This window comes from Leptodactylus fuscus, chromosome 9, assembly GCF_031893055.1.
Source record: "Leptodactylus fuscus isolate aLepFus1 chromosome 9, aLepFus1.hap2, whole genome shotgun sequence".
In the NCBI taxonomy this organism is placed as follows: Eukaryota; Metazoa; Chordata; class Amphibia; order Anura; family Leptodactylidae; genus Leptodactylus; species Leptodactylus fuscus.
The window spans coordinates 14994427-15006844 of record NC_134273.1 but is presented as its reverse complement, the minus strand read 5'-3'; the positions used below and the strand labels follow the sequence as shown (position 1 = coordinate 15006844).

The 12418-nt window shown below is 42.1% G+C and overlaps 1 protein-coding gene across 1 annotated transcript in view; it reads right to left on the bottom strand.

The window, feature by feature from the left end:
* AGBL4 (AGBL carboxypeptidase 4) overlaps nt 1-12418 on the bottom strand; it is a 966914-nt gene that overhangs the window by 342293 nt on the left and 612203 nt on the right. Inside the window, exon 6 of the mRNA XM_075286245.1 lies at nt 5481-5520. Within this exon, the coding sequence (XP_075142346.1) occupies nt 5481-5520 (40 nt within the window). The remainder of the gene's footprint in view (nt 1-5480; nt 5521-12418) is intronic.

The following is a 12418-nucleotide window of genomic DNA, read 5'->3' as shown; positions in this document are numbered from 1 at the left end:
CGATAGAGCCAAGAAGAACACCGGTCATAAGGTAAAAGCCTTATCTGATTTTTCCCTTCCACAATTAATTCCCGCTGACCTTTCAAATATGTATCTTGTATATTTTAGAACCTTGAAGAACAGAGACACTCGCCTTGCCGGGTAAAACTTGAGTGGATGTAAGAGGAGAATAGCATGTTTTCCTTCCAAGTCCTTGCAATAGCCAAATATTGAGTCTTTTATTTGTCTAATGAGCACATCAATTACTATAGCCATGAGAGGGCACCGTCCCGGTAAAGGTTATTTCAAGGATGATGGTTATCATCCAGCCTTTATCCCGTAGATCTGTCTTACTGAAAGCATTTGACCTTTTAATAGATTCCAAGAAAACAAGAATCGGGAATAAGAGTTAATTTGGAAGTCTATAATGCAACAGAAAAGATGAAAGAGCATTCAAATCGATAAGAGAACAATAACAGGCTGATGAATGTTTCTACCCAATTTACTCATTTTGCTAACCGGGTTTTGAATAGTTTTCAAAGCCCATATTCTCTCTGTGGTGTGAAATATGTGTTATTGTGTCCAAACAAAGCCAGACGATAATCATTACGGAGCGCTGAAAAGGTCATCTCGTTAGAAATGTCAGCTTTCAATGGAGAGCGCTGGACTTTCATACCCAAGTATCCAATTAATGGGCCATGCCGAGGTGCATGGAAACATCGAGGTGACCTGGAAAAAGGAATCCGGTTTGCGGACGCTTGTCGGAAAAAATAGTAGTCGAAAGATGAACTTCTGGAAACTTTAAGATGTTCTAAAGTTATAAAAGATACAAATAGGTTTCGGATTTGCTTGTATGGACCTTAACAAACATGCCAGATAGATGTAGAATGTTATGGGACAGTAACATACAGAAAGGCACGACTCTAAGCCCTCGTTCACAGCAGTGTTTGGATTCCGTCTGAATGGAGTACAAATGCAATTGCAAGTGCTGTGCTGTAAAAGCACACGGACCCCATAGACGATAATGGGGTCCGTGTACTTGCCGCGCACTGCCCGCACGAATCATGCGGACAGGAAAGTAGATGGTGAACTACTTTCCTGTCCACAAGATCCCTGAGGAGATCTGGTGGTAAGCACATGGATCCCATTATAGTTTATGGGGTCTGTGTGCTTTTACTGCACCAGCGCTTGCATTTGCGTTTGGTATACTATTCGGGGGGGTCCCCATGCTGACTCCCCCAGCCGGAATCCAAACACGGATGTGAACGAGGCCTTAGGGCTTGTGCAGACGACCGATGTTCCAATAGAACAAATAACTATAGAGTAGGTTCTATTCTGCTCCGTGTTATTGGAACAGAATGGATCCGGAAGCCCCATAGACATGAATCCGACTATATTCCATGATAGACTTGGATGCACACTCGGTCATTGGGTTTGCCATAAAATATCGGGTGGTGCTGGTCAATGGGTGAGTCATATGAATAATCCCATCATCAACCTGAACAACTAAACTGGATATTCCATGGTGCAAGTTGGACCACGAGTGGGCGATCATGTCGAGCACTAGTATTTTTGACCAACAGTTGGCCAAAAATATCCAACAGAGTAAATCTGTTTTCAGCAGACTAAAGACTATTGTTAGTTGTTCGCACCATCTACGTGTCCAATAGCTGGTCATTTGTTACCCGACCAATCAAAATCCAATGTGAATGGCCAGCAAAGTCAACACAGATAAGGTATCTCCCTAGACTACGGATGAAGACCTTGGCTGGTGAATGTAAACTAGGACAAGACCCTACAATGGGACAGAAGTGATCTGGATCTGTCATCAAGGACTCAATGTGGAGTAAATCTTTTGACCGTGAAGCAGGTGACATCCCTTTGGCACCACTCAACGTATGATCTTCACACGCTACGGCTTTCGGGTGGGAAGACTCTGATATAAGAGGGAGGTTGTCCTATGCCTTTGGGTCTTCAGTCCAGACCTCTGTTGCGACCTCTGTGCAATTCTTGAGTCAAGTCTGTTGTATCCGAAGACTATAAGGGGAGGTGACCCTTGTCTGATGTCACATCTCCTTAGTATAGCCATAGTTGCCCCCTATCCAGACATAGGTCATGGACAATGGTGGCGATATCTATTGGGGGCAAAAAACAACATAAGTGGTTAATAAACCACTTACTATTGTCTTAGCACAAATGTAACAAAAGCTCAAAAGTAACATTTCATTAAGGGATTGCAGATTCCGAGCACCCGCAGGCTGAATTATGCATATCCACGCGCCTTAAATTTTCCAAATTTTACAGCAATATTTGGGCATTTGAAGAAAAATATATATTTTTGGTGCCTAGGAACATCTGATCATTGGGAAGTTGTCGGTAATAGCTGGATGTCATCATTAGTTTTATTGCTGGGAAAGCATTGAGCATACATTAACTTGATTACTGGATACTGAATACGGCTAAAAGGCATAAAATGTTTCTATTGCCAAGGGGTGGGAACATCTGTCAAACTGAAGCAGCACCGCTAATGCACATTGTGAATTCTGGGCAAGGCTGGTAGAAATGTGCATTGCCTTGAAAGAGGGAAAATGTGCCGCCGATTACAGACTGATGCATCTTTAAGAGGCCATTACATTCGAAATGCAAGTTTTGCAACTTTTTATCAATGGTGTCATTCACATATATTGTGTATTAAAGTGCTTTGAAGTCCATGGCAGTAAAGTCCTGTATACACACAGGAGACGGCAATTCACTAAGAAAGTTTACCGTGCTATTCAAAAGTTTTAGGCAGGTGCTGCACAGTAAGAACGCTTTCAGGAGTAGAAGGGTTAATAGGTTAATTTTGTTATGAATTGAACAAAGAAACAAGAACCTTTGGAGGAGGAGCCCTGGAAGTGATGATATGGCCCCTTCCCCCAGATATAGCCCTGATCTCATCATCATCCAGTCTGTGTGGGAGAACTTGAAGAGCAAGACAGATTGGACAAGCCAACATCCACTGAAGATCTGTGCTTAGTTCTCCAAGATGGCGGCGGGAACAACCTCCCTGTCTACAAGTACCGAGAAGAACTGATGGAAGGCAAAGGGCAAATGGACAAAAATAAACATTTAACCCTCAAACCTTTGCACAATACTATGTATAACTATATTATCGTGACTCTTCATACATCAGATTCATATTTTGGGTTTGCACATCACCAAGCCTTTACATGGAATCCATATGGCACTACATGGAGTCCTATGCTTGTGCCACCATATGATGCTCCAGTGCACACATTCTCCCTGAAACTCATCCATATATTTCTACCTCAATACAAATCTGTAATATTGCCAGAACTATTAGTTGGGATTTGTTGCCCCATCCAGTAAAATAGTCATGGCCCCCTTGGACTTCCTTATTTCTTTCATCTTGGTTGAGCCACAGTAAAAGAGGATATTGTAATATGTGATCCCATTTTGGCGGTATTATTTATTATGTATGATATATTTAGTGAGGTCCTACATAACAAAGAGGTGAATATTGGGCAGTGGGCGATAGTTCTGGGCCCTTTTTTAGATTCGTTTTGCCCCTTATAGAAGCATCACCCTTAGAGCCATGATGGTGGCTTGAATATGGCCGAGGGGCTGAACCTTTACTCGGTGAGTTGTTGAAAAATTTCTTCTGCAAATTTATTTTTCGCCATCGTATTATGAATGAGTTACACTTTTTCCTCAAAAACACAATCAGGTACATTTACAACTTACTTTCCCAAAATCAGAACACTCATCTTCTGCCGCTGTTATCATCCTAATGTAATGAGCAGCCGAATAGTAAACGATACATAGTATAATAATGACAACAAAGAATATTACATATTGTGCACAGGTCACTGTCTGTAACAAAATCAGCACACTCCTAAGGCACAGCTCTGAACAGAAGACTCATAGGGGGATATTCCAATTCGGCTGTATCATCATCAATAATATTAAATGATAGATAATATAACAATAACAATGAATATTACATATTGTGGACATGTCACTGTCTGTAACAAAATCAGCACACTCCTAATCCGCAGCTCTGAACAGAAGATTCATAGGGGGATATTCCCATTCAGTTGTATCATCATCAATAATATTAAATAATACATAATATAACAATAAAAATGAATATTACATATTGTGGACAGGTCACTGTCTGTAACAAAATCAGCACACTCCTAATGCACAGCTCTGAACAGAAGATTCATAGGGGGATATTCCCAGTCAGTTGTATCATCATGGATAATATTAAATAATACATAATATAACAATAACAATGAATATTACATATTGTGGACAGGTCACTGTCTGTAACAAAATCAGTACACTCCTAATCTGAAGCTCTGAGCACAAGATTCATAGGGGGATATTCCCATTCAGCTGTATCATCATCAATAATATTAAATGATACATAATATAATAATGACAACAAAGAATAATACATATTGCGGACAGGTCACTGTCTGTAACAGAGTCAGCACACTCCTAATCCGAAGCACTGAACACAAGATTCATAGGGGGATATTCCCATTCAGCTGTATCATCATCAATAATATTAAATAATACATAATATAATAATGACAACAAAGAATAATACATATTGTGGACAGGTCACTGTCTGTAACAAAATCAGCACGCTCCTAATCGGAAGCTCTCAGCACAAGATTAATAAGGGGATATTCCCATTCAGCTGTATCATCATCAATAATATTAAATGATACATAATATAATAATGACAACAAAGAATAATACATATTGCGGACAGGTCACTGTCTGTAACAGAGTCAGCACACTCCTAATCCGCATCGGGGAGATTTATCAAAATGAACTCAACAGAAAAGTGGAAAATGACATCACCGTCGCCAATTTTCTATTTCTGTAAATCCCTTTAAAGAGGACCCATTACCAGGTAAGACACGTCCAAATGACTTCATCATCTATTCGGTGCTATCACCGTGAGTCATGCTGTATTTTGTTTAGCCTAATCTGTTCAGCTTTTCCAAAGATATAAGCCCCTTTATTAGGGAATACTAGCCAAGTGGGTGATGACACTTTGGTTTCTCTAGGGCGGAGTCTGTGTCTCTGTGTCATGCAATGTCCCCACCCATTTGGCTATTAGACCTTAAAAGGGCTTATATCTTTGGAATGGCTGAACAGATTTCGATAAACAACCCTCCGTAATGCTCAGGGTGACAGCGCCGATCAGATGGGGTATGTCACTGGGCTTTTTATGCCTGATGACAGGTTCTCTTTAAGCCTCAAGCCTGAAACAGTCAAGGTTTTCGGTGGGGTCAGGTAATGGATTTGGTTCCCCTATGGGTAAGAGAGCAGTGCACAATGGTAACACACAAACATTACATTGTATCATGGATGACATCAGATTCCAATCTACCAACAGATAATTATCCATCGTTACATCTACGACATTCCGACTCTTACCATAGTAATGCAGTCATGGAGTCTATTAGTAAGTCACTTACCGGGGCTGGTGATGGTAAGAAGATCCAATCGTCGTTGTTGCTGCAATAGAAATAAAATAAATCTGTTACATCTCTCGAAAACCATCTGGACCTGAAGCAGCGGCAGATGCTCCGGCGACAAGGAGACTGTCATGTCCACCCCGGCAATTACAGACCAAATCATGACTTATACAAAAACGAGTGTGTGAACGTTGACAGAGAGTTGTCAATCATTGAGTAGGACCGCCTCCCATCAATATTCGGTGTGACCTTTGCCCTTTGCCTTCCATCAGTTCTTCTCGGACAATGTTTGGCAGAACTCGGCAGGGAGGTTGTTCCTGCCGCCATCTTGGAGAACTAAGCACAGATCTTGCGTGGATGTAGGCTTGCACCAATCCATCTCTCTCTCCGTGTCATCCAAGACGGACTGGATGATGATGAGATCAGGTCTATCTGTGGGGGCCCTTCCAGGACGCCTCCTCCAAAGGGCAAAAGTCACACCAAATATGGATGGAAATTTCTTCTTCGTTGACTTTATTTTGGTAATCATGGGGGTTAATGCAGATCTAACAATCCTTTGCAATACGTTCCGCTCCAGTTGATATTGTCTGTATACATTATATATTGTAAGTATAGCCTGATTATTAATTGGCCATGATGTTTATATGAAAGGAAACTGCTGAGATTTATATCACAGGGAAATTCAATACAACCAATCCAATCCAATCAAGCCAAAGAGAACGTTTCTATTCAGTAGTGACAGGCGAATCTAACAAGACTGCAGCGTCTGCTTTGGCTATATACCCTGAGCACACTAGGTATAAGTATATAGGGTTAGGGTTGGTTGGTGGGTGGAGGGTGGACCCCGGCTACTAGGTATCAGGTGGCTTCCAACAAGCCATATAGGAGCCCGAAACCCGAAATAGTAACTGCAACCATCCCATTCCAATGACAGTCTGACCTGCCCGCTGATATAGCCCTATATACTCTGAGGCTGCCTGTATTCACCTATATGCTGAGTCCTGGAATACAAACCAGTGAAGTGATGGACGGATCTTCTTAGGCTACACAGCAGCAATGTAATTCACAAGTTGTCCCAACCATGACCTTGTATACCTGAAATCTGGCATATATGGCATATCTATCTATCTATCTATCTATCTATCTATCTATCTATCTATCTATCTCCTATCTATCTATCTATCTATCTATCTATCTATCCCCTATCTATCTATCTATCTATCTATCTATCTATTATATATATATATATATATATATATATATATATATATATTGATATCGTTACATAATTCTGATATTTTCCGGACAGATTAGTAGCATTGCTTTATGACCCGTCTGTACGATCTTCATTCAGACGCCGGTACAGCGTTGCCTAAATCACGCAGGTCTTGTATGAGTTTGTGCATATTTATGTACTTAACAGCAGGAATTAATGCACCTGCTCGCGGCATAAATGACTTATATTTTTCATTTTAAATTGGACTGTCTTGATAAATAATGCGCATTTCCTCTCGCCACCATTTTTCCTTCCATGTAATCTGTTACTATTTATTAGCAAACGTGTCATAAAATAGGCAGATGGGAGAAGCCATTTTGTTTCCGCAGATGAACTTGTGAAAAACGGAGACTTGCATTTGGCTTGTCAGCTACAAACTGGGAGAAGTAATATCCTATGTCTTAAAGGGTTTTTCCATCTCACATGGGATGAAGACCGGACTCCATGTTGGACGCCAGTCAACATTGCCAGCCATTGCTCCATCCATCAGGTTAATACGGTTCTACACTGTCTACCAATAAGTATTTGGCCCCCTGTGGTAGAATAGAAAAAAAAAAAAACATTTCTTCCTATCCAATAGTGGGTAGACCCCAGCAGATGCTTCCTTACGGATGGTATTGAGTGACACAATACTCCGGGATACCTGGTGACACTCCTGGTGTATGTGAGCCATCGGTTGGGTGCCGTATCTCTGGCCAGCACTCGTCGGTCTCTATCTCCCAGTTTCGGGGGTCTGTTGACTCGGGACCATTCACCTTCCACTTCGCAATCACATAGGCCACTGTCGATTTTGGGTAATTCAGTTCACTTGCTATGTCCCTTAAGGATCGACCATTTCTGTGGAACCCCACAATAACCCCTTTCTCGAAATCGGACAACTCTGCACTTCTTGGCATCTTACATGTGACTAATGCCAATGTACTAATGCCAATGCTGTTTCCTATTTAACGGCAGAAGGCGTAACGTACGTCACGACCGTAGATATCTTCATTGGCATGGGTGTCCAAATACTTATTGGTAGACAGTGTACGAGCCTTCTCCAACCAGGCACTGCAAAAATATTCAGACATAGACTGAATATAGAGCGGGTCACTCATGTGCACCAAGGCTCTCTCCAATGAAAGGGATTCTTCAAGATTATTATATGTTCTTAAGTTAGATATCCAACATGCAGCACCCGCACGGTTACCTATTTAAAGAGGCTGCAGCCCTCGGATGGAGGTCACTTTCTCTTCTCAGGCCAGTGACATCACGTCCACCAGCTACAAATGAACCGGGTGCAGACTGGAGTAGTTGGGGGTCAATATTTCCATGAAGATGATTGGATTTGCCTTGAGTATGCGGTAAGATTACGGATACAATTTGCTGTCAATTTTTGACCTCGAATGTGTGACGTGAACCAACAAAACCATCTCTGCTACATCGTCCAAGTCAGTTCTTCTGCGGACATCTAGACGTCTGGAGATTCCTTTATTGCTGTCGTCCCGGCCATTATTTCATCCTTCTAAAGTATTTTAATAAAGAAATGCAGAAGGAGAAGAAGAAACTCCCTCCAGCGCAGATTGCAATTCTTAATATGATCTGATTAAGTAAGTCCGGGATCTGATTTCCAAGGTATAAAAGCACCCGAGGAAATTCTGAAATCTTGCTCCATTTATTAAACCTAATGACGGAGGAGCTACTCTTCAGCGCAGTTATTTAGCCGACACCTTTCACGCCGCGCCGTTGTACATGTCGCTTTATTAGGCAGCATTAGCTTTGTATATACTATAGTTTATAATGCGACGCCTTGGCTAGGATTCACTTACTTTGGTGCGAAATTCTCAAAAGACGTTGCTGCAGCTTAATGTAAATCTCGATGAGTAATTTTGCATATACTTTGACTCATCGGGTGCAGATGTTCGTGTCTTATGCACAGCCGTGCGTGAGATCTTGAGGCTTCCTGCTACCCGTGGCACAGCGGAGGTTAACTCCACAGGCATAGCCATAGGGCTGCAGACGTAGAAGCATCACCGGGGTTTTGGTGCCTAAGAGGGCCCTACAGGCTCCTTTATTAAATAAGGAGACATCATTATTATACATAGTTGAGGGACCCATTATAAATTTTGCAATGGTCTAATATGGACCTCCGGATAATCTTCTTGTTCCAGTCTGGTTCTGGCTTAATACTTGACCAGTTTCACGAAACCTAAACCGAAAAAAGTTGAATATCACAAAAGCAAAAAAACTGAAAGAATGGAGATCCTGATTACCACGTCCAGGCATGATCACATAGAGACTATTAATATTAGATTATATCGGGACTAGGGTTGAGCCGATCTTGAGATTTCAGGATCGATTTAAAAATCCGATTTCCAATCATTTTCCAGCCAATCCCCATCGTGAAATTTGCTCGATTGCCGATCGGGATCTGATCTTTCCCAATCCCGATCGCTCAACCCTAGTCAATGCTTCTCTATGGGAAAAGTCACTTTTAGGGTTGAGATTTCAAAATCCGATTTCCAATCATTTTCCAGCTGATCCTGATCGTGAAATTTGCTCGATTGCCGATGGGGATCCGATCTTTTCTAATCCTGATCGCTCAACCCTAATCGGCACCCAACTTTTTGGAGGTAAGGATAGAAAACCTGTGGACCCCATAGCCTATAATGAGGTCCGCCGGGTTTCCACACAAAAAATGCAGAGAGGAAAGTCCTGCTTACATTTTTCAAGAGGATTCAGAGACGGAATCCCTGAACGGAAACTAAACATTGGTGTGAACCTGGCCTGATCCGATAACATCAAAATGTTTTTTAGGCACCATTCACATTGCATTCTTTACATCCATTTAGCAGATCTGTTGATATAAAGATCAATGTTGAATAAAAATTGAACCATTTCTGTCTGATTTTTGGACAGATACAAGGGTTTGGGTCTATCCATATCATGTTTCTTACATCCGTTTAATGACTACAATTAGGGTTGAGCGATCGGGAAAGATCAGATCCCGATCGGCGATCGAGAAAATTTCACGATCGGATCGGCTAGAAAATGATCGGAAATCGGATTTTGAAATCTCAAGATCGGCTCAACCCTAAAAGTGACTTTTCCCATAGAGAAACATTGACTAGGGTTGAGAGATTGGGATCGGGAAAGATCGGATCCCGATCGGCGTTCAAGCAAATTTCACAATTGCGATCGGCTGGAAAATGATCGGAAATCGGATTTTAAATTCCATCCTGAAATCTCAAGATCAGCTCAACCCTAGCTACAATGTTTACAATTTGTTTCCTTCAATGGACACAAACACATCATATTCTATAGCCTGGACGCCTTTCTTCATCATAGGAATATCATAAGTTATGGGAGCTAGACATTTTTGGGACAGGACGTTGATCCAGGGACTTATTGGAAATGCCAATTGGCTTCAGTCTCCTTGAATTTTTTGGCTCAACTTGGTAGGTTTCTAGTTTGGACTTGATGCACTTGTGTCTTTATCCAACTTTATTTGCCACGTTACTATGTAACATCCTAAGATAGAAATAGACTATGCACTCCATTAGGGATAGGGATCCAATAAAGGGAGTCAATCAGGTCCAAAGTGTCTATCAAAACCAATAGTGTAGAGATCTTTCCAGGACTTATATACTGATACTTTGTCTTTAGGAGGCCACTAATATGTGATCAATCGAGGTCCGACATCCAGATCCATGACCAATCAGATATTTCAGAGACCGAGACCATGGTGCTCAAGAGTGCTACACCCCCTTCATTGTGCCAATGACATCACATCCATTGGTCACATGGTATAGAAGCTCAGTCCCATTCAAGTGAATAGGGTTGACCTACCATACCAAACACAACCTTACACAATGTATGGCACTGTTCCTGAGGCCACAGCATTCACCCGAACACTGGGGTCTCTTGGTATAGCTGATGGGTGGGGGTTCCAGGTGACTTAAGGATAGGTCATCAATATGCAAGTCCCAGAAAATCCCTTTAATACGGGTGACCACAAACTGATGAAGCAATACCAAGATAATACACTATTTACCAATATGGTGGTGAGTCGGATTTTACAAATTTGCAAACATTGGCAGCCATGGCTAGAGGGGCATCATTGGGCGGCCATCCCAGAGGAGACCTGGACCATTTAGTGCTGTCTGTAGGCAAAACTGGCAAAATCTAGATCTAAACTGAGCCTTAGTTGGATTAAAATGACTGAACGTAGACAACAGCCTGATCTCGGAGGACTTTACGAAAACTTTATTTTCAGTATCAAAATGGATGTGTCGAACTGTCAGGGTGGTATGAGTTTAGAGGGGAACATCAAGGACCTACAAATGACAGTCCCACCTAATGTGCGCCCGAGCCCGGGAGAACCTGCTCTTGTAACGTTTTTACGAATCAAAGCAAATGTCACTCTGATATATTTTTTTTTCTTCATGAAAAGAGCAGAATAAGCAACAAAAGAGATAGACGGGAACTAACAGGGTATTAAACTGTGAATGTCTAAAGTGTGTGCCAAGCCGAGGAACGCATCAGCGGAGAACGGCAACTAGAAGAGAGCGTTTATCAATCAAAGGAACGGGAAGTTTTCTTGTTGTGCCAATATTTCTATCAGGGATGTTAATGTGCCGCGTGTAAACACAGGCGAGAAAACTGACTATGGAGACATCATGCAAAATATCGCAGCTTACCTGCCCCAAAAACACATAGACCTCACATGTGGACAACCCCTGCTTAGATGGTAGCATCCCAGAAATCTGCTTCCAGCTCGGCTGCTCATATGTCCTGCAGCGGCCACTGGAGGACAAATGTAGTATTACAAGGTGTCCACATACAGTACTGCTTTTTTCAGATGTCTTTGGCTTAGTCTACATGGGCACAACCATATTCATGTGCAGGGACCTTGGTTGAACAACACGGTTGGCACCTCCTTTTTTTTTTTTTTTTTTTTTTTAAGACGATTTCTTTGCAGCAGTCACTTCACTTAGTATCTGCTTACTGATGATGACAACTATCAGGTATATGTAGATAACACACAGAATCCACCAATGATGATCGATCACAACTCAGCTAAAGTCGCATTCTTTTTTCTTTTTTTGTTTGAATCAGAATTGTAATGTGTCCTGCGCACCACTTTGTTCTATGGGGGTGGGGCCATCAACCCTGTCCAATCATCATTTATTCCCCTTTTCTGGCATACATAAATGATATACAAGATCTATACTAGTAAGGGACTAGCAAGATTTTTGTTTTGACCCAGGGATTCTAGATGATGTCCCCAATGTATGATGATGCATGCAACTCACAAGCGGGGACTAGCAAGACTGGCGTTCTGGTGACACTAACCTATCTATCTGCAGGGCTGGGGTGATATGCTGGGTCTGGTGACAGTAACCTATCTATCTGCAGGGCTGGGGTGATATGCTGGGTCTGGTGGCAGTAACCTATCTATCTGCAGTACTGGGGTGATATGCTGTGGTCTGGTGACAGTAACCTATCTATCTGCAGGGCTGGGGTGATATGCTGGGTCTGGTGACAGTAACCTATCTATCTGCAGGGCTGGGGTGATATGCTGGGTCTGGTGGCAGTAACCTATCTATCTGCAGTACTGGGGTGATATGCTGTGGTCTGGTGACAGTAACCTATCTATCTGCAGGGCTGGGGTGATATGCTG